We start from the raw sequence: 23,619 nt of genomic DNA on the forward strand, positions 1-23,619 counted from the left end.
AAATTGTCCTATTTTTGGTTAATTTTTTGTGTATTTTTTATTTTTTAAAAAATTCATCGATAAAAAATAAAAAATCTTTTATACCATATACAAAAGAGACATATTTATTTGTCGGTGCAATTCCGGAAAACAATATATTCGGTCTCATGAGAGAAATGTTACAAGTTCACTTCAAAATATATAAAAAAAAAGAAAAATAAGAAAATTATTAGAATTTATTACTTTGGTTATTAATTAGTCATTAGTATTTAAAATATGAAATAAAGTATATTGTTAAATTATTATATTAAAAAAATAGACTAAAAAAATTAAATTGATAATTAAATAATAATAAAAAATAATAAATTTTAATAATTTCTAATATTTTTTTAGAAACGAATATACAAAAAATATATCTTTTTTATTTGTCGGTGCAATTCCGAAAAACAGTATATATTTAGTCTCATGATGAGAGGAATATTTTATAAGTTCACTTCAAAATATAACTACATACATTATATTACATTACTTGCACTCCATCCTGCTTTAATTTCGTCCCAATTCACAAATGGCTCCTGCATCAGAATCCAATGCAAAGCTACTTGAGATCCTCAAGCTACCACAAGATGAAGAAGAAGTAGATGTCTTCTTGTTTTCTCAAATGGCATGGTCAATTGTGGTTCCAATGGTTGTGAGGACCACAATAGAGCTTGGTGTATTTGACATCATAGCAAAAGAAGGCAAAGGTGCAAAGCTCTCAGCAAAAGATATTGCGGATCACATTGGAAGCAACAACCCTGAAGCAGCATCAATGTTGGATCGTCTTCTTAGGCTTCTTGCAAGTCATTCATTACTGTCTTGTTCTGTTGTTAAAGATCCAGTAGAAAGCTCTAATAACTTGCATCAGAGGCTGTATAGCCTCTCACCTGTTTCCAAATATTTTGTGGGTGATGCTGATGGTGTATCTTTGGGACCTTCCTTGTTGCTGCATCTAGATAAAGTCTTTACCCAAAGTTGGTTAGTATATAAATAGATACATATCACTCATGTTAGGAGTACATAAAAATTAGTTATTAAAGTTGAATATATATTAAAATATAAAATAAATATTAAAAATAAATTAAATATATGTATTTTTGATATATATATATATATATAATAATTATATGTACAAATTTTTTTATCAATTAAATTCAATTAAGTTAGTCTAACACATTAATAACAAAAATTATTTTTATCATTTTCACTTATTTACTCACCTAAATTTTATTTTTATTGTTCAACTTAGTTAAATTTAGTTCACAACAAAACTTATACATATTATATACTTGTTATAGTTACTATAACTGTACAAATTTATTAAAAAAATATTAAAAGATTATTAAAATTTATTGTATTTTTATCATCACTTAATCATCAATTTAATTTTTTAATTTAATTTTTTTAGTCTAATAATTAAATAATATATTTTATTATATATTTTTAAATATTGATGGCTAAACTTTTCTAGTAATGCTAAACTTTTCTAATTGTTTATATATGTTTTGTATCATTAGGAATGAATTGAAAGGAGCAATCCTTGAAGGAGGTATACCATTCAATAGGGCTCATGGCATGCATGTTTTCGAGTATGCAAAAATTGATGGTAGGTTCAACGAGGTCTTCAACAAAGCAATGCACAACTCCTCCACTTTATTAATGAAGAGGATTCTTGATGTCTACAAAGGCTTCGACCACATCAATAAACTAGTGGATGTTGGTGGTGGTGTTGGGGCAACTATCAAATTAATCACTTCCAAACACCCTCATATTCTTGGTATCAATTTTGATTTGCCTCATGTCATAGAATGTGCCTCAGCCTATGATGATGGTATGTGTGATAATTTATTATTTGTTTGATTTTAGCCCGCGTTTTCACTTTTTTTTTTCACCATTTATTCTTTCGTTAAAGGTTCAATAATCCTTTAGATATATTGTTTTTAAGATAAACAATAGAGATAAAGCAAAACAGAACGAAGTATATATATAATATAGGAAAAGTCTAGGGGTCAGCAACTTTGTTAAATTCTGGCCAGTATATAATCAGTAAAGAAAAGTGAACCATTGGATGAAACTTCACACCAATCTTACACCATTAAAATCATCATTGATGACTATTTGATGGCTACAAATCACAAAAGTTGCTGCCCCTAGCATTCCTCGTGTGTATATATATATATATATATATAGTTGTTCAGTAGTTTATTATTATATATAGATTTTTCCTTTTAAAGGAAATATGACCAATGACAATTATATTTTCTAATAATGTTGCAGCCGTGGAACACGTGGGAGGAGATATGTTTGAGAGTGTTCCTAATGGAGATGCCATTTTCATGAAGGTGGGAGGAATATATATTATGCTTTTTGGAGCTTTTCATTACTTAATTTTTTTGTTGATTTGCTTAGCTGATATAATTAGCGCTAAAAACTTAAAATCTATTGTAGAGAGAGAAAGTCTGATTTGTTAACCATATATCATTTGTTATACAACTTTTTTTAGAGGAATGGAAAAAAACATGTAAAGTCTAAAAACAAATTTTAAAATTAAATAAAAACAAACATTAAAAAATTATTATAAAAAGAATATTCAAAATTTAATAAAAATAAACATAAAAAAATGTAGCAAGAAGAAACATTTAAAACTTAACAAAAAAAAGATTTCCACAGTTATTTTAAAAAAATTCAAAATCTAATTAAGGTTCCAAGTAAATTGAGGAGGGAAGTTAAGTCAAGGAATCACTTGTAATGCTTAAAAATAAATTATGTAAATAGAGAAGAAGAAGAGTGAGATCACGATATATACTAGTTTAGCTATGAAGTGTAATGTGGCCTACGTCCAGTTTTCGCCACAATTATGGTGAAATTTTCACTATAACCAATTTGGATTACAAACTCCAATAATACCAAAAGATTCACACTCTTGTAAACTCACCTAAGTTATCCCAAACTTAGTCACTCACATAGGTATTAATCTTACCTAGTTAACGAGAACCAAGTGCACTCTAACCCAACATACTTTTCGAAATTAAACCCTCAAACAAAATGAAAATTGGCTTATGTATGCTCTATTTTTTTTTTTTTTTGGCTTCTTGTATCTCTTAAAAAAAAAAACTTAATTCTAGACAAAAAAAAAAAAAAGTAAGAACACACATAATAAAACAAAGGAACAGAGACTAGGTGTTTCAGATAAGAAATAATCGAGTTGCCCTTCCTCCTTGGATCAAATTTTTTTATAGAGTATGATATCTTCCCATTTATCTTGATAAAATGCAGTCTATCCAATTGCTCGTGAGCTTGATTCTTGAAGCGTCTTTTACTGTTTTGATTGTTCAATCTGTTTCCAAACTTGTCTTGATATGATATTTATATTAGTGTTGTTGATTTGCACAATTTTACCTTGCTTGATTGATTATCCTTGATTAATTCCTATAATACTCATCATAATAAATTAGTTATACTAGGAAATAATTAATTATGTTTGTCATCACAAGGTACCAAATCAAATTTTGACTCAACACCTAATAAAAAGAGACAACAAAAAATATTAATTAAAGAACATCCAAAGACTAAGAATAAAAATATCTAAAACTATTAAAAAAATCATCTAAAATCTAAAAAAAAGACACATATAAGACACATAAAATTTAGGAGAAAGAAATATCCAAATCAAGTAAAAAAATAATCCAAAACCTACAAGGAGAAGAACACCATTGTAAAAACAATATCCAAAACCTAATAAAAAGAATACCTGAAAAGAAACATAAAAAACCTAACAAAAACGAGATATCCAAAATCATTTTAAAAAATTCAAAACCTAACAAAATGAGACATCCAAAATTATTAGAAAGATCATCTAAATACTAAGAAAAGAAACATCTAAAACTATTTTAAAAAATCATCAAAAACCTAAAAAGAAGAAATAACTGAAACCTAGGAGAAAGAAACATCCAAAACTAATAAAAAGAATCATCTAAAACTAAGAAGAAGAAAAATAGCATGAGGAGATGATGGAGGTGGAGGCTGCAGTCTTCAATGTCGTTTGAGGAGAGAAGTGAGACATCGTGGGTGTGGAAGGCATCGTCGGAGAAAGAGAAGGGAATGGCGGTGTCATCAGAGAAGAGAAGGGAGACACCATGGGTGTGAAGGAGTCATAATCGTTGGAGGTGAGAATGAAGTCGTTATTATTTGGAGGAGGGAAGAGAGAGGCCATAGGTGTGGAAGGCATCGTCGTCATCAGAGGAAGGAATGGCATCGTCGGAGGAGGAGATAAAAGAGACGCTGCTGGTGTGAAAGGTGTCATTATCGTTGGAGCTGAGAATAGAGTCATCATCGTTGGAGGAGATAATGGAGACGTCGAAGGGTTAGAAGGCGTCGTTGGAAGGTTTTTTTGTGTTTTTTTTTAATTTTAAAAACATATTCTTTTTTAATTTTAAAATCAAAATTTTCACTAATTAACTGTAATTGATTGCATCCTAGCTAGTTATCTATACTTTTTCTTTTTTATTAGGCTTTATTTTCTTTAAAGAAGAACTAACAATAATGATGTGACATAATTCTTCTAAATGTTTCTTTAATCAAGGATAAGAAAGATAATGTCGATCAATCATGTGTTTGAGGTTAATCAATAAGAGAAATAATAAAATAATTTTTCTTTTTGTGGGATACATTCACTTTAAATTTTAAAACTCACCCTCTCATTATTATACAATACGTACCTGTCAATGTGGGCTATAAAGGGGGAACAAGTCCTCGGCTAGCCTGCTTGATGGGTTTTTGGTGCCAATGAATAATGGGGGTATATATATAACAACTTGAGTATTAAGGACTCTCGATAGAATAGGAGCTTTCTCTCAAGAGGGGAGGTTTGGTATCTCCCAAAAGGAGATATAACTTCATCTACAATATTCATCCTGAGTTTTATACATATATCACAGATATTGTATCTTATAAGCTTCCATCAACTTTATAACATACACATATTTCATCTCTTCTCAACCTTTATAAACATCAAGTCTTGCTGTTCTGTTACTGTCTGGCAGAAACAAGCCTAAATGATGGAGGATGTAAACAATACCAAAGCTGATCCTATAAAAAAAATTATCACCATTAGCAAAACAAGGAATAAAGGTTTTAAAGCAGATTGTATTCACTTGGTAGGAAAAATCATTTCAAAAAATAAAATTAGCTTCAAAGCATGCAAAAACACCTTGATGGGAATATGGGGCAACCCAGAGGGAGTTAGTATATCAACTTCAAGAACAAAAGTAATTGCCTACAGATACTAAAATGAGGCCCATGGAATGTTCGAGGTGCACTATTAAACCTACAGTTGTGGTCATCTAATGAAGCAATAATAGAAGTTAACCACTGATTTCTTGAATTTTAGGTTCAAATGTATGGGATCCCTCTGGATTATATCAATAGAGATACGACAAGGAAGATAAGGAAAAGGATGGGCATCTTAATATAAGTGGAGAACCCTCTAAAAAGCATTACATTAGATAGAACATTTTTAAGAGCCAGGGTTGCAATGGATTTCACAGAGTCTTTGCCAACAGGATTATGGCTAGCTAGGGATGGATTACCCATGACTTGGGTAGACTTTTAATATGAAAGGCTCATGGACTGTTATTGTCTGAATTGTGGCATCATTGGCCATAACAAAAAAGAATGCAGGAACATCACAGCTTTGTCCTTATGAGGTCTAACCCAGCCCTGGCATACAGTAGGTCTTAGAGTAAACAAGGTCAGAAAATTAGATTGATGGGAAGAAAGAGAAGAAGAAAACTTGCAATAGGACCATGAAGAGGAGGCGCATGAATTGCCAATCGTGATGAAAGTGGTATAATGTAATTAAGAATCTATAGCAAGGGGAGCAGGTCATAATTTGGGAAAAAGTAGGCAGCTAATCAGAGAACATGCTAGAGAAAAAGTGAGAGAAATGGAGGAGAAAAATTAAACTTCAGAGTAGGTGAATATAATCGAATTTCCAGCTTGGAGAGAGAGAGAAAATCAAGGGATTGAGGGAAGGAGGCAATGCCCTACCCTGCGAGTGGCGCCAAACATCTAAGGGAGACAGAAACAAAAAAATATAATGGTGGGCCAAAATAGCACAAGCCCAATAAGAAGAAGTGTCTGTCCCAAATATATTGATAGAAAAACAAAATGGAAAAGTCTAGGGGGCCAGCATCTTTGTTAAATTCTGGCCAGCATGTAACCAGCAAAAAAAAGTGAGCCATTGGATGAAATATCACATCAATCTCACACCATTAAAACCATCATTAATGGCTATTTGATGGCTACAAATCACAAAAGTCGTTGGCCCACTAACATTCCTCAAACAAAATATACAGTTTGGAAAGCATGAAAGCCAAGTGGGTCTTATAGAAAAAGAGATGGGAAGACAGAAAAAGGACATAGTGAAAATTTTTCAAGATCAAGCTATGAGGGAGGAAAGTAAAAAACGATAGAAAGCCTAGACTATGAAAGAAAAAGGGGTGGAGGTTCAGGTACCAATCAGGGAACTTTTAATACAAAAATTTAAAAGCATATGTTTGGAAAAGATATACCGAGATGATAGTGCAAAAGAAAGGAGTGAAGAACAGCACAAGGGAAAAGCTGGGAAAGGAAAAAAAATAAATTCATGATGTTTGAAATGGTTCTTGCTATTTCGTTGAGCTGGCTAGCGATGAGGAAGGAGAAAGAAGGGAAGAGGCATTCATGGAAACAGAGACTAAGGGTTGGGAAATTGAACTCGCAGAAAACATGAATAACAAGCTAAAGTTAAAGAGGAAGAGAGAAGAAACAAAGATACTGCTAATGGAAGGCATTGAGGGATGTAATGAAGATCAAGAAGCTGACAATGGCCAGAAAAAGAAGAGCAAAGTAGAAGGTACAAGATGGGAACTAGCAGGGACGTTGGTGAAAGAAGGATATGTACATGAACACAACACACTCCACAAGGCTGAGGAGGCGGGCCATAACAAGCTCCACGTGAAACCATGAAGTTTATTAGTTGGAACTGTCGCAGAGTAGCGGCGCTCGCGACGGTGTCAGAATTAATAGAGCTGTGTAGAAATTTCAAACCAGTAATCATGTTCTTAATAGAAACTAGAGCTAAATTATGTAAGATAAATAGGCTTAGAAAAAAGCTTTGTTTTGATCATTTCTTTTGTATAGAACTTCGAAAATTATCCGGCAATCTATGTTTATTTGGAATGATAGTATGAATATTAATATCTATTCTTAGAATGATAGATTAATTAAAACTCATATAAAGAATAGGAAAGGTGCAAGTTGGGAATGTAATTTTGTTTATGGTGATCCAAAATATAAGAATAGAAAATTACAATAGAGGGAGTTCACAACCCTGGATATAAATGCAGATCCTCCGAGTTTGTTCATTGATGACTTCAATGATATTTTGCAACAAGAAGATAAGATTGGCTTACATCCGAAGCCTAGGGAATAGATGATAGAGTTTAGAGAGATTGTAGATAGAAACAAGCTAATGGATATTGAATTAAAAGGAATAAGCTTCACATGGTTCAATAATACAAGAAATGGGTTTGTTACAAGAGAAAGAATTGACAGGACTATGGTGAATTGGAAATGTAGGAATTTATACTAGCATGCGACACTAGTAACACAAACTGCAATGAGCTTAGACTACTGCCCTATTATCCTGGAACTGGAGCCGACAAGAAGGAGTAGCAAATTGTTCAGGTACGAAGCATTTTGGGAGGATCATGGTCAATGCAAAGAGGTCATAAGTAGGGGGCTGGACATGCAGCGGAAGAACAAAAGATAATTGGGAGAAGATAAAGAGAAAAATGTCAAATTGCAAAGGAGAATTGTAAAAATAGAGTAATGGTGCATTCCCAAGAGCAGACAAAGAGATTGTAAGAAAAAAAGCCGGTTAGAAAAGTTGTTAGAATCAGAACTCACTGAAGAACATCAAGAAGAAAGTTGCAAAGTTAAAAAAGAAATTCATAATTATGAAAGAGAGAAGAAAAATTTTGAGGTCAGTAGTAAATAATTAAGTGGCTCAAGTGGGGGATAAAAACACCACATTCTTTCATGCTACTACCATTCAAAGGTGGGATAAGAATAGGATTGAAAAGTTGAGGAATACTAATGGCGAGTGGGTCAATGGGAAAAAAGAGGTTATGAAGTTAATTGAAGAACATTTTTCAAACCTATTTAAGATAACGGGAAGACCATGCATGGAGGAATGTGTGAGCAAGATTCCAAAGAGGGTCACCAAGGAAATAAATGTAGAATTAGTTAAGGAAGTGACTGATAAAGAGATTAAGGATGCAGTTTTCAGTATGGGCAGCTTGAAAGCACCCGGACCGGATGGACTAAATGGACTTTTCTTTCAGAAACATTGGGATGTTGTAGAGGAGGATGTGTGTGTAGTAATAAAGGATTGTTTTGCAAACCAAAAGCTACCAAAGGACTTTGGGGAAACAATTGTGGTGCTTATTCCAAAAACTAAGAACCCAAAAAACTTGAACCAACTGAGGTCTATTAGTTGCTGCAACTTCATCTATAAAATAATCTCAAAGATTATGGTTTGAAGGTTGAAAGAATTTATGGACCGCATCATTTTTCCAATTCAAATCTCATTCGTGGGAGGAAGACTCATTCAGGATAATATCATAATAGTGTAAGAAACTTTTCATAGTTTATCAAAAAAAGAAAAGAGGAGAACACAAAGTTTGGCAGTTAAGCTCGATATGAATAAAGCATATGACCGGGTGGAATGACTCTTCATGGAAAGAGTGTTAGAGGATTTTGGTTTTTATCAGAAATGGGCCCGGCAAGCAATGGAATATGTTAGGAGTGCTAAGTACGAATTCAAGATTAACGGAAATTTAACTTGGACAATCATTTCTTATAGAGGTTTGAGACAAGGAGATCCTTTATCTCCATACCTCTTCATTTTGGTAGCGGAGGTGTTCACAATTTTAATGGAGGAAGATAGAGCAAAAGGAAACATTTCAGGTTTCAAGATAGTGCCAATAGCACCAGCAATTTTTCATTTATTATTTGTGGATGACTGCATAATTTTTGGAGACCATGTGCAGATTTAAACAAGGGTCAACATCGAGGAGATTATGGGGATGGTTGCTTGGGACAATCTAGGAAAGTATCTTAGGCTACCAACACAATGGAGAGATCTAAAAATAGTGCACTAACATGGATTGCAGAAAAAGCGATAAACAAAATGGAAGGGTGGAAGGAAAAGCTCCTAAATTAAGCGGAAAACGAGATGCTCACTGACGAACGGGTTTTTGCTAGTAAAGAATTTCACAAAAGTAATCACGTTGTAAGTATAGTTTCTAAACCAACAAAGAATCCTTTCGTACAAAAACTTGTTTGTCACTAAAGCAAACCCAAATTAAAATAATAACCGAAGTATTCAAACCTCGGGTCGTCTCTTAAGGAATTGTATGGAGGTGTAGTTATTATTGGTTATGGAAAAGTATATTTTTGGATTTTTCGAAAGGTTGAACAAGGAATGTAAATGATAAGAAAATAAATTTATAATTAAGAAAACTCTTGGCAAGGTATGACAATCAGACATCCTATCCTAGTTATCCTTATCAATTGTGATGAGAATTGTTCATTACTCCCACTTAGTTAACCCTTACTAAATAAAGGAAAGTCAAGTGGACTAATCAATTTGATTCCTCAGTCCTAGTCAACTCCTAAGGAAAGACTAGCTTAGAGGCATCCAAATCAACCAACAAATTCCAATTATCAGTCAACAAAGGAGTTTGATAACTCAAGCGTCTCCAATTACTCAACCAAAGCTAAGAATGTAAAAAGCTAAATTAAAATCATAAATATGAAATACCTCAAATTGCATTAAATAAAGAAATCAAATCTAACATGGAGTTCATAAACCAAATTGGGAAAATAAATAAACTAGAATGATAGAATAAATAAAAGTAGAAGAGAAACTAAATTAAAAGAACATTGAACCTGGAATTGGGAAGAAACAAACCTAAAACTAAGAGAAATCCTAAAACCTAGAGAGAGGAGAGAGCCTTTCTCTCTAGAAACTACATCTAAAAACCTAAATTGTGTGAATGAATGTTGTATGAGTTGTGTCCTGTGTTTTCCCATTCTGCAGCTCTTATTCTGTGTTTTTCAGGCTTGGAACTGGGCCATAAGGAGCCCAGAAATCGCCCCCAGCGCTTTCTGCAACTTTCTGCACGTGGTGCATATCACGCATACGCGTCAGTCACGCGTGCACGTCATTTGGCGAAATTCCTTGTCATGCGTACGTGTCGCTCGTCTTCTGCGCTAGGCACGCGTACGCGTCGCCCATGCGTGCGTGTCGCTGCCGGCTTCTCTAAACTTCATTTTCGCACGTCCTTCTACTTTTTCATGTTTTCTTTCCATTCTTTGAGCCATTCCTGCCCTATACAGTCTGAAAACACTCAACACACGGATCACGGCATCGAATGGTAATAAAGGTTAATTAAAATTAACAGTTTAAAGGCCTAGAAAACATGTTTTCAATTATATCACAAAATTAGGAAGGAATTGTAAAACAATGCAAATTATATTTTGTTCCCAATGAGTTTTTTCCAAAGACTTAGCTCAAAGGTTACTAGATTGTCGTGGACATCGGCTGAAAAGGATAGGGGCATCCACTGAAAAAGCTGGGGAAAGATTAGTAAAAGCAAGGCTGAAGGCAGAATGGGGTTTAGAGATTTTCAAAGTTAAAATATTGCACATCTAGCCAACAGGCATGGAGAATGATAACAAATCCAAGCATATTGTGGGTTAGAATACTCAAAGCTATGTACTTTCTGAAAGAGGAATTTTGAGAAGCAAAGGAAAGGAAAAGTGCTTCATGGGTCTGGAAAAGCATACTACAGAGTAGGGATTTTTTGAGAAGAAATAGAAGATGGTGCATAAGAGAGGCTTCCAAGGTTACAAGGTTAAAATCTGGGAAGACAATTGGGCCATGAAAAATAATAGATTTCAAGGCAAAGGAAATAATAATATAGAATTTGTAAAAGATTTAATTAAAGAAGGCTTTGGATGGGACGAAAGGAAGGTCAAGAACATTTTTCCAGCAAGCATTAGTGAAAAAATTTTACAAACACCAACTTATAAGTAGGGAGGATCAACTTGTTTGGTCATTTAGATGGGATGGGAACTATACCATTAGAACAGGATACCACATAACCAGAAAAGAGACTGCAGATATGGAATCGGATGCACCTATAAGGCTATAACGAGTGAGGACCTGAACGACCTTTGGAAGGAGATTTCGAATCTACAAGTGCCCCAGAAGATAAAATTATTTTTGTGGAAGGTAGCTCACAATAGTCTTCTAGTCAGCAGTAATCTATTCAGCAAAAAGATAGCCAGGGATTCGAATTGCCAAATTTGCAATGATGGGATTGAAACTAGGGATGAAAAATTGGGTCAAACTCATCGAGTCAATCCACCAAAACCACCAAAAAAGATGGTTCAGGGTGAGATTTTGAACCCGCTAACATGAAAAATCCCGTCAAACCCATACCGTCGAACTCGCGGGTTTTAGCAACAAAATAAATACCTAAAAAAAGGGAATTAAGGTTTCAGTTCTCCTCCCTTAGCCACACACCCACTCCCCACTCTTTTTTTCTTCTTCTTTCTTTTCAATGGCAAAACCTTCTCCCTCACCGTCGCTACCGCTGCTTGCTCGTCACCCCTTCATTGTCCTCAAAAGCCGGTCTCATGGTGCCTTACTCCTTCAATCTTGTAGCAGATCTCTCGATTTTTCTTCTCAGAATTGCCGTCGTCGCCGCTGCTTGTCCGCCGCCCCTCCACCCAGAAATTGATAACCTCCTCCTTGCAGCATCTCTAGAAGCGTTGTTGGCATCTTTGTGCAGCGTCTCCAACAATGACTGTGTCTCCAGTGGCATTTCTTTCCTTTCTTCGTTCTTTTCCTCTTATTTGATTTATATTCTCTCTCATATCTGAACCTCACGTTCTAGTCTGTCTGTGGCGGCGGCAACCTTCTCTGCTTCCTCAGTATCTCTGCTTTCTCGACAACCTCTAAGCCTAAAGCCATAGCTATATTTGGGCACGCTTTGGCGGGGCGCATTTTGGTGGCTTTACCACCCCTAATTGAAACCATCGAAAATGCCTTGCTTTTATGTCCTTGGACAAGGGCTGCTTGGTTCGGTGGACAATGCCAGTGCATACCTAGTTCGGAATCAGTAAGTTCATGTGGAAATGGCTAATGGAGTTGTTTGGAAAATAAATGAACATGAAGGAGACCAAAAAGAGACCATGCAGAGCATAATTGGGTATCTTATGTGAGAAATTTGGAAATTGAGGAATCATATACTATCTTTAGAAATATTGAAGTGAACCCTATGTTAGCGATGGTTAAAACAATGTTGTTGGAATCAGAATTTAGAACAACCAATCAAACAGATGATCAACTAAATTAAACAGCAACAACATCACCAATAATAATAATAGTGTGAGAAGAAGGGTTACCTGGAGGGCCGGAGGCGCCTATAGGAAAAGGTCTAAAGGCAAATGTGGATGCTGCATTCCAGAAGAATACGGTAGATGGAGCTACAGTGGTGGTTGTCAAGGACAACGCAGGTAGATTAATCTCAGGAAGTGTGGCTAAAATCAAAGCAACATCCAGCCTCGGGGCAGAAGCAACTACAATGAGAAATGTGTTAATTTTAGCTATAAATCTACAATTAGTGCAAATAAACTTTGAATATGACAATTTATCCCTAGTCCAGGAAATTAAATCTAAGGCGTGCATTGGCGAAATTCAGGCCATCCTTTGAGACATACATGAGTTGGCGACCAAAATTTCTCGGTGCGGCTTCACTTGGAGTCCAAGGGAGGGAAATTCTCTAGCGCACAAGGTAGCTGCTCTAGCTTTTGTCAACCATAGGAAATCAGAACCATTCTTCGAAGGGAGGCTTTCTGATAGCAAAGGAGACAACAAATCACCGATCTTGTAACAAGCGAGACAACTGCGTAGGTATTACTTGTAGCGAGAGACAGAAGCAATGAGTATCACTGCAACCTTCTCAATAGGATAGGTGGAAATCGATACCAACCAGTTGGAATGTTTTCAAGAAATGCAGAGTATGAACATACAGGGCAAGAGGAAGCTGTGGACAAGTTCCTTCCAGATTTTGGTCGTGCACATCAAAGCATCGAAGAGCTCATCGACTCAGATTAGGGGTTGGCAACGCGTGGATCATGCGGCAGAGGTAGCCAGCTTTCAGGGGCTGAAACCGAACAGGCATATCGTTTAGAAGATGATGACGGCAGCGGAAGTTCAAGTCTTCCTCCTTGGCGCAGCGATGGCAGCGTTCCGCAGCCAATGGTCTGTGATGCAGCTAGCAGAACCAGATTAGGGGGGGAAAGCAAGCTCTCTGCCAAATCAAGCAAGAGGCAAGGGGGCAGAATTTCAATCTGCAAAGAAAAAGGGCTTTTAATACTCTTTGGCATGGTGTGGCAACTGGCGATCTCACATGCATCGGCGATGAAGGTTTGGTGGTGAAACACCGTGACTGATAGCAACAAAGGAATCTGATCGAAGAAGGGAGTAGAGATGTCGCGTGCTTCAGAGGGATAATTACGACAGTGAAAAGGAGTTGGCAGTGGTGGTATGGCGATGTTTTGACACCAGGTGGGTGATGGAAACTGTTCGGTGGCAATGGATTCAGCTGCAGCAAGGTAGGAGAAGGATCTGCTCAAAAGGGGTGGTACGTGAATGAGGTAGGAAAGTATGGGTGGTGTAACACCCTACCACACAGAACTTTACACCTAGGATGTAAAGCAGAGGTGGTGAGGCGCTACGACTGCTAAAATAAAATACATACATATAATAGTAGAAAGAATATAATAAACTATGAGCCTTGAAAAATGGGTAAAACAAAACTCGTAAAATAAAAAGCGCAACGCTCCGAAACGGAATAACTTGCGTGCGAAGAAACCTAAAGATTATAGATATGAATAAGCAAAAGAATAAAAGAAAGCCAAGAATATAGTGAAACTAACTCCTGACTCTGCCTGCGAAGTCAAGGCTGGCCGGAGAATATTTACATATAATTACATAAGTATCCCAAACACCCAACGTATAGTAATAAGTCCCTAACTCTCCTGTAACCTCTATGAGGAACAAAATAGGTAAGTTTCTTGGAGAGAAAGCTAAGTACTTATATACATAAATTGATAAACACCAAAACGCAGGAACCGCTCCTCTTCAGAGATCCAGATGCCTAGCGAGAAGCTTTTCGACCTGCATCTGAAAACAGTAACACAGTATGGGGGTGAGAACCGGAGGTTCTCAGCATGGTAAAGGTGCTACGCGTATAATAAATAAGGTCCTGGGAATGCCAGAGGCAATCCTAGAACTCCGTCATACAATTGCAAAGCTTAATTTCTAAGCAGAAGCCATAAAAAGGGGTAAGTGGCCTAATGAATTCTAACCTTACATATTTTAAACCTAACATTAACTCCAAACCGGTCCACCCTTCCTCTGCTCCTCCATCACCAATTAGTTTACACAGACAAATAATCAAACAAGGCAAGCACAAGTAACTTACAAGTAATACAGATAACAAGTACAACAGATAGCATGTTATAATCACGTAGGCATTCCCAAATAGTTCACAAACAAGCAATTCAAACAATGTGCACATGATGCATGCCTGTCCTATGGCTGTTGATATCAACTGTCGGTTACGTAGCCATCCTGACATGTTCTCAATCTCAAAATACACCATGGGGAGAATCCCAAGCTGACATAGGGAGGAGAACGCCCCCAAGCTCAATAATATCCATGGGACGAATCCCAAGCTGACATGGGGAAAACAATACCCCAAGCTCACAACCACGGGAAAAATCTCGGCTGACATGGGGACAATGCCCCAAGCCTAAGTTATTCAATCATTTTCTCATAATTATTAATTTCATTCTCAAAACCAATTCATATCTCATCTCATCATTCTCAACTTTACTTAACTCATTGCTCATACATTTTATTATTCTTGATTGATTAACATTATCAATTCTCAACTTTACTTAACTCATTGCTCATACATTTTATTATTCTTGATTGATTAACATCATCAATTCTCAACTTTTATTTCATTCCTTGTTCCTCATTCTTCTTTCTTCTCTTTATCTCTCAATATCATTGTCTTTAACTTTAACCCTTCCTAGGGGCAACTTACATTTCTTTTCATTTCCTAAGCTTGTTTAATCTAAAACCTTCTTGTGTTGTAAATACTTATGCACGACCTATTTTTCTTGGTAAGGTAACTCTAGAGATCTTAATCTTCAATTTAAGTTAGGTTTTTGCTGAACTTGGATTAGAATTGAATTTTTTACAAAATTTAGAATTCTGCTACTGCATTTACAAAATTCCAGAAAAACAGACAGCAGCAGTATTTTTATAAATTCCACAATAATTCTAATTCTAATCCGTTGCCTCTAAATTTTGATGGGACTACATTCAAAATTCCCAAGTTTAAAAATCCACAAGTTTCAGGTTCATATAACTTCATTTGAGTAATTAATTATCAATTGAAAGAAGTGCCCTATTTTTATGAATCAGTTCAGAATTTCCAGCAAACAACCCATCTTCCAAATGACTTATCTAAGTCTACAAAATAGATATGGATCTGAAATTTATTCTCATTTAAAATATACTGATAAATTTTTAAATCCCTTTTGGGAGCAACTTAAAATTCCGTTTAAATCCAAAGTTATAGCGTCTGGAAGTTGGTACTACAGAACCAGAAAACCAGAAAAATCTGCAGCAACCACTAAACTTTAAAAAATCATATCTTCCAAACCACTCGGCCAAATTCCTTGAAATTTTTCTGGAATAATATTGACTTATAGAAATTTGTTTGAAAAATAGATTAGTTTGAAAATCATGTCCAGATTATTTCCAGTTTTCGTTTTAAGTTGCTGTCCAAACAGATTAGGAATTTCTGCAGTAAGACTTCTCAGTTTCACTAACCGAATTTAGTCCTCTAGGTTTCCAACTTATACTAGTCCACCATTCCTCTCATTCATCACCATATCTACTTTAATTATATCATAACCCTACCCCAAAACCTCAGGTCCATGTACATATCAGAAATTACCATGATTTATATCATACAAGCATACTTTAAAGCATTAAAATTCTGCACTTCCTCTAACAATAATAAACCAACCAATCCATAGAATTTCAGCAACATCAACCTTACTAACTCATCACCTTCAACTAGAAATTGCATCTAACAATTACCCATAATTCATTATTAGCCAATCAACAAACCATAACCACAAAATATCATTAACATATACCAACAATATCATCAACTCAAAACTAATCATTTAATGCATAAAACCATTTCAACTTATCCTATAGTTCTTCTAGCCTAAGTTTTCACACCACCTTATATATTAAACGCGCGAAACCTAAACCATACCTTGGCCGATCACTATATTTAGTCCAAGGCAGCCACACGAATCACAACCACAGCCCCTCAAGCTTTGAGAAACCAACCAAAATCTTAGCTCCAATCACCACCAAGCTTCCAAATGCCCACAATTCAATTCCAATGCACATATATATACTTAATTCACACCTAATATACATATATATTCTCAATTCAGATTTTACATAATAAATTCAAGATTTGGCTAGGTTTAGGTGATCTTTACCGCACCCACACTTCTCACAGCAACTCAATCCGATAAGCTCCGCAAGCTAAATCGAACCTAGAACACCAAATTGAACAATTTTCAACATATTTGCTCATAGATTTTCGAAACTGAAACAGAGGAGATCGAGGAAGGAAATGTGGATTTCTTACCTTACAACGTACTGGGCTTTGTAGAGCTCGACGCTGCGGTCGCATGGCTGCAAACGGATCGTCAATTGGAGCTCCGGATCAAAAGTTATTGAGAATTGAAATTTGAGTGAGGGTTTTGGAAGCTTCAAACATTCTTCCTCTTCATGCTGAGCTCTCCAGCGTTTGCATGCCAAAATGAAGGAGAAAATGAGCTTCAGCTCATTTAAGTGATGGGTCCGGTTGGTCCACGGATCCGATTTGGGCCCGGTTCAACCGGTTCGGTTCATCCGGTCCAATTTTGGGCCAAATTTTTCGAAATTAGTATTAAAATTCTCGTTTTGAAGAGCTCTATCCTATTTTGATATTAGTTTTGCATTTTTAATTTTTCTAATTAAAATTCAATTTATTGACTAATTATTTACTAATTTTATGAGGTTTACATGTGGGTGGGGTTTAGAAGCAGGTTTCTATGCGAGTTGAGTTCTTTTCTTGCTGGGTTGAGTCCATGACCAAAAAAAGAAAAGAATAATGGGTGTATTTGTAAAGACACCTAACATTCAAATTAAAAGAGCCAAATAGGTAAAGAGTTAGAATTGTGTCATATTTGAGAGCTTCGAGCTCCTCTTTATGTAGTGGGTTTCCTGTCAACCGTGAGGGAATACATGAGATCAAATCTCCCCAAATTTGAGAAATTGTTAGAAATCGAATCTCAAGTAAGGACTTGGGCCTTAACTCAAGAGCCCCTATAACAGGGTTGATGGGTCGTTCAGTTGGTCTGACAGTTGGGCCGATTATACGATCCCGTAACAATTATCAAAGGATACAATATAACATCTACCTAGTTAAATAAAAAGGAATTGAATATTTTTTTTCGTAAAAATTTATAGGAAATGCAATAGATGTACAGATTATCTGGTTAAAATAAATTAAAGTTTAGATATGGATAATAATTTTGTGTTCTAGAATTTACCTCTATCTGAATTAGCTAGTTGGCATTTTGAATGATGATAAAAGAGAAATTACTTTATTCTGTTTAATTTGTAATTAAGTTTTTTTTGGAGTTTATGTCATCTTTCAATACCAAAAAAAAAACATCTACCTATAAAATAAAAAATATTTATATTATTTTTGTTTGTATATTTTTCTTGCGCAAAAAACTATTTTTATTTCCTGACTCACCGATTAGGTATATTATGATTGGTTATGTATAAAAAAAGGACAAATATTTTTTTTCCAGTTTTTATCAATAACTTTTAATAGTAAAAGTAAAAGATGTACAAAAATAAAAAAAATGTACGCAAAGATAATGCATATAATATTCTTCTAAAAAAACACAAAAATTGTGAATCCTATAAACATTAATTGTATTATCATACTATTAAAACATTAATTATATTATCATATCAAATATTTGATGTCATGGAGTTGTTGAACCGAAAATTTGTAGAGAATACTTCATGACTGGGGCGATGACGAATGCTTGAAGATATTGAAAATTTGCCTTAAGGCTATTCCGAATGATGGGAAGGTCATTGTGGTGGAAACAATTGTTCCCATTGTTCCTGAGCCAACATCTTTTGCCAAGAATGCTTTTAGAAATGATGTTATCATGATGACTCAAATGCCTGGAGGGATTGAGAGAACCAAACAAGATTACATGGACTTAGCAAATGGATCTGGATTTAGTGGAATAAGATTTGTGTGTTGTGTCTCTAGCTTCTGGGTCATGGAATTCTACAAGTAGTTCCAACACACGCGTGTTACTACTTTTTAGACTATATTTGTATTTGTATTTTGAAATGTTTACAATGTTTCTTTGTAGTTGTTTCAATTGAATAAGTGTTTGTGTTTGTTTTGATATCATATCTTTTTTAAAAAATAATTTTATTTTTTAATATAATTTTATGTAAAGTCCACTCCCTCCATTTGATGGTTGCCCAAGGCCGCTAATCTAGATTTGTATCGAATAATACTACTGGTAGGGCTTCTTTAATTTGCAAAAACGTATTTGGATATGATTATGGCGCTATTTGAGAGTGGAGTAACCAAAGTCCATGTTTATGTGTTATATAAGGGACCGAACTCAGTTAACATAGCCTCCTTCCAATGATTAAATTGGGTAGTCTTCTAAGCAAAACTTGGTATAGTTTGTATACTCAGGATCAGGATTAGTACTAGAAAATAGCATTAAAAGATTTAGGTTTTGAGTGAATCTAGATTTTGCTCTGGTAATCATAGAATGAGTGTTAGTAGTATGGGTAGTTTTTGAATTAAAAAGAGGATTAATTTGTATGCAGGAATAGTTGAAGGATGTGGATTAGTAGGAGATTGATCTTTTGAACTCAAGGATGAGGGAACAGAATATGTTAACAATGAGTTTAGTATTAGTTATTATTATTATATATATATATATATATATATATATATATATATAAATCTTTTGCAGAATATACTTCATGATTGGCAGGGGTGGCGCCTCACTTAAGGAAAGTGGGGCAATGCTCCTCTAAATCTCAATTTTTCTTTATAAATTATGTAGAAATTTTAATTTAGACTCCCAAAAATTTTTGGTTTAGTCTCTTTTATATTACAAAATTAATTTTTGTCCCTTCTTAAAATTTAGTCTAGCTCCATCCTTAATGATTGGGATGATGAACACTGCTTGAAGCTCCCGAAGAATTGTCACAAGGCCATTCCCAATGATTGGAAGGTCATTGTGGTTCACATAACATGCTTCCTAGTGTACCTGAGCCAACAGCTGTTGCCAAGAACGCATTTAGATTTGATGTCATAATGACTCACACACTAAGAGGGAAGGAATGAATACAGCAAGATTTCATTCATGGACTTGGCTAAAGGATCTGGATTCACTGCCATAAGATTTGTGTGTTGTGTCTCTTAGGTATGGGTCATGGAGTTCTAGAAGTAACTCTACGTCACCACACACACAAACATACTATATATATATAGTTGCTTGTATTTTGAAACAATGTTGACAAAATGTTTCATGCAATCTAGTTTAATATATATATGGTTGCTTGTATTTTGAAACAATGTTGACAAAATGTTTCATGCAATCTAGTTTCTTTCGACATTTTACCATCTCTTCACAGTTTGTCATCTTTTCGGTATTTTTCAGACAGTTCGCCATCTTTTTGGCAGTTTTGCCTGCGCTTTTTTTGCGGCAGTTACTTCTGCGCTTTTTTGCGGCAGTTTCGTCTGCGCTTTCATTGCGCCAGTTGCATCTACGCTTTTCTTGCAGCAGTTCTGTCTGCATTTTCTTTCAACGGTTCCGTCTGAGCTCCTTTCAGCAATTCCATCTACACCTGCTCTATCAGTTTATGCAGTTTTTTTTCTTTCTTTTGTTATTTTGAATAAGTTTCCACTTGAGTTTGAGGAGATATGTTAGAATATATTAGGATCAATTAGCTTTTATTAGAACTATTTAATATATCTGAATATTTATTATAAAATATTACGTCTTTATTATTTCGATTCTCTTATAGTATCTATAAATATCATTTTATATTATAACATTTTATACAATTTAAATAAATACAAATCTTTTTTTATTACTCTTTCTTACTTTTCTATGTTAAATTGTCATTTTGCCTATCAAGTCTAAAAAATCATACAAGATTATTTTTTAAAGATCTCCAACATCAAGATTTAACAACCCAAACATTAACTACAATATGTGAAGCAGCATGGCATGACTGCCACTGAATATTTCTATTCTTTTCGCAGACTTTTAAGCATCATTAATAAGTAAAAATAGTTATTCTTCTTCTTCTTCTATTATTTCACTTTCGATTGCTGTAAAGTGCTATTTACATAAGAGTGAATCAATTATTTTTAAGGGGTTTCGAAGAAACTAAGAACCTTGGTGAGGGCACCATAATTTTCTAACGATGGAATTTGTCGAATTATTAGATCATTGAATCGTTGCCTAATTCAATCAGGAAGTCACTAGTTGAATTTGTCACAATTAAATAAATTATAAAAAATTATAGTAAATATTTAAATTTTAAAAGAATAAAATAAGGAAATACAAATAAAAAATTACAGTTTAAAATTAACTATAATCATAATTAATAAATTTAAAATAAAGAAAATAATAAATACATTCAGTAAAAAACTATAATTGTTTAACAAAAATACATCTACAAATTTTTTTATTTTTTTCAATGATAAAATACATAACATAGTAAAATAAAGAAGTAAATGAAAGTTCAAGTATTTTATAATAAGAAGATGAAATAAATAAAAATATTTATTATAATTAATTGAATATGAAATAAATATTAATTTTATTATAAATTAAAGTTCAGGTAATATATATATATATAAGGTTCGCGATCCAACACAGATTATAAATCAATATGCATTGAATGATGGTCCATTCCCTGGAATATATATATATATATATATATATATATATATATATATATATATATATATATATATATATATATATATATATATATATATATATATATATATTATTTTTAGGGCAAGTTATTCATTTAAATTGTTTAAAAATAATAATTATTAGAGTATAATTTTTGAATATTGCAGATGCAAATGTAACATTTATATTATTATAGAAACTGTGAGAAAATATAGTGGTTTCAGAAATGCACATAAACCGCTACAAGGTGAAGCGATTTACGTTGAAATACGTGACAAGAGAAATCGCTACACCATGTAGCGGTTTTCTGAAGGAATGCAACAATGAAAAAATTGTGGTACACCTATAGCGGTTTTTTTTCAAATGACTCATTGCACAAACTGCGGTGGGCGTAGCGAATCAACCACGTGCAACTTTTACCGAACTTCTTACATCTCTCATGATACTTGAGATGATCTGACTCTATCACTCTATACTCAACTCCACGACGGATGCTATAATCTTTTACACTCAACACAGCTTCCTCCTTAGTTTGGAAAGATTGGCCAATCTGAAATTTCATAGCAGGATTTCCCTCATGCAATCCTTGACCCTAAAGGTCGAATCTATGTTTGGTTGCTGGCCAATGGCTTCTAAATTCAGCGTTGAGAAATGTGGAGGATGTTACTGTGTCCCAAAACTTAATGGCCCCTTATGTGTAGGTGAGTTTCTCGGGGTATCCTCATCACTATCCCCTCACGATGTGAGCAGGCTCTTCGTCCGAATCATCCTCTTGCATTGCATTTTCAATCCGATCCGGTTCACCATCACCTACAATCTGGAATCATACATGGTGACCTAGCTATCCCAACTGCAACAGATGGAGGATCAGCTAACAGACAAGCAGGTGCAACGACAGGCATCGAGGTAGAAGCACCCTCCACCGTAGTCGACAGAGGATTTAGCGCTAATGCTCCAAAACTGTTGACGCTATCTTTCAACTTGGCATACATCTTGTGTATTCTCACTCTCAAAAAACTTCACAGACAATGAAACAATATTTTCGTCCGACCCTATCACAAATGTTTCATACTTCACACCAACGGATACAACTGCAATAGGAATCTTGTAAAACAACTTCTTCACCCACTTTGTCCTACACACTCCCACCTTTTGCAATATACTCGTTTTTAGCTCTGATAACGTATTTGATGACCAAATATAAACACTCATTGGTTCTCTATCAGTAAACTTAACGTCATGCCTTTTGCTTTTTTGAATTTTTTCAGAGCAATGTACTATAACTAAAAAACTCTCCTCACTATCCATTTGTGAATTTGTGAAAATGACAATCTACTACTACACCATTGCCTCCTGCTTGATATTTATAGGCATTTCTTATATGAAGAAACTGCTATAGGCTCACACGGTTTCCTAGGCTATCCATTTATAAAGAAACCGCTATAGGGATACCATGGTTTCTTCATTGATGCATTCCTTCAGGGTGCAGTGGTTTACATGCATTCCTGAAACCACTATACCCTCTCACAATTTCCATAATAATATAATGTTGCAAATGCATCTGTAGTTTGCAAAAGTTATAATCTGGTAATTTTGAACTCCATATATTTGGAAGGTCATTGTGGTGCACATAACATACTTCCTAGTGTGCCTGATGTAATACCCTACTACACAGAGCTTTACGCTTAAGTCGTAGAGCAGAGGTAGTGTGGTGTTACAGACCTCTAATCAGGAAATACATGCGTATAATAGTGGAGAAATATAATATACTAGGAGCCTTGAAAAACGGGTAAAACAAAATCGCAAAATTTAAAGCGCAACACTCGGGAAACAGAATAACTTCCGTGCTAAGAAACTTAAAGGTCATAGACATAAATAAGCGAAAGAGTGAATAAAGAGGCAAAAATACTACATAATTAGCTCCTGACTCAGCTTGCGAAGTCAAGGCTGGCTGGAGAATATTTACATACATATACAAGTATCCCAAAACGCCCAAGATACAGAGATAAGGCCCTAACTCTCCTTTAACCTCTATGAGGAAAAAAATAATCAAGTTTCTTGGAGAGAAAGCTAAGTACATATATACACAAACTGATAATCCAAAAGAACCCAAGGACTACTCCGCTTCAAGAATCCAGACGCCTAGCGAGGAGCCTCTCGACCTGCATCTGAAAACAATAACATAGTATGAGGTGAGAATAAGATTTTCTCAACATGGTAAAGGTGTCACGTATATAATATATAAGGTCCTGGAAATGTCAGAGGCAATCCTAGAACTCCAATATACAATTATAAAACTTAAACTCTAAGCAGAAGCCATAAAAGGGGGTAGGTGAG

The 23,619-nt window shown here is 34.8% G+C and overlaps 1 protein-coding gene and 1 long non-coding RNA gene across 5 annotated transcripts; one reads left to right on the forward strand and one right to left on the reverse strand.

Annotated features, from left to right (window-relative positions):
• Positions 1-402: 402 nt before the first annotated feature.
• LOC112765182 (anthranilate N-methyltransferase) lies at positions 403-19,973 on the forward strand. Of its 3 annotated transcripts, none has more exons than XM_072222578.1 (4): positions 403-996; positions 1,536-1,849; positions 2,296-2,360; positions 19,495-19,973. In XM_072222578.1, the coding sequence occupies exons 1-4, from the start codon at positions 548-550 to the stop codon at positions 19,663-19,665; spliced, it is 999 nt and encodes a 332-aa protein (XP_072078679.1). In that variant the 5' UTR covers positions 403-547; the 3' UTR covers positions 19,666-19,973. The 3 variants fall into 3 exon arrangements, with proteins under 3 accessions (XP_072078679.1, XP_025666848.1, XP_072078680.1); XM_025811063.3 differs by lacking the exon at positions 19,495-19,973 and adding an exon at positions 18,319-18,782; XM_072222579.1 differs by lacking the exon at positions 19,495-19,973 and adding an exon at positions 5,408-6,011.
• LOC112765183 (uncharacterized) lies at positions 4,615-17,071 on the reverse strand. Of its 2 annotated transcripts, none has more exons than XR_003183547.2 (4): positions 16,893-17,069; positions 16,741-16,797; positions 16,506-16,664; positions 4,615-5,106 (listed from the first exon to the last, which is right to left on the reverse strand). It is a non-coding gene; the product is annotated as an uncharacterized lncRNA (long non-coding RNA). The 2 variants fall into 2 exon arrangements; XR_003183546.2 differs by lacking the exon at positions 4,615-5,106 and adding an exon at positions 14,064-14,323 and having other exon boundaries at positions 16,893-17,071.
• Positions 19,974-23,619: the final 3,646 nt, after the last annotated feature.

The sequence above is a fragment of the Arachis hypogaea genome, chromosome 17 (genome assembly GCF_003086295.3).
Source record: "Arachis hypogaea cultivar Tifrunner chromosome 17, arahy.Tifrunner.gnm2.J5K5, whole genome shotgun sequence".
Lineage (NCBI taxonomy): Eukaryota > Viridiplantae > Streptophyta > Magnoliopsida > Fabales > Fabaceae > Arachis > Arachis hypogaea.

Excerpts from the sequence above, each read along its gene's own strand:
- LOC112765182 (XM_025811063.3), top strand. The coding sequence starts at position 548 with ATGGCTCCTGCATCAGAATCCAATGCAAAGCTACTTGAGATCCTCAAG. Across the intron at positions 1,850-2,295 it reads TGCCTCAGCCTATGATGATG|CCGTGGAACACGTGGGAGGA; the intron begins GTATGTGTGATA and ends ATAATGTTGCAG. Across the intron at positions 2,361-18,318 it reads GAGATGCCATTTTCATGAAG|AGAATACTTCATGACTGGGG; the intron begins GTGGGAGGAATA and ends GAAAATTTGTAG.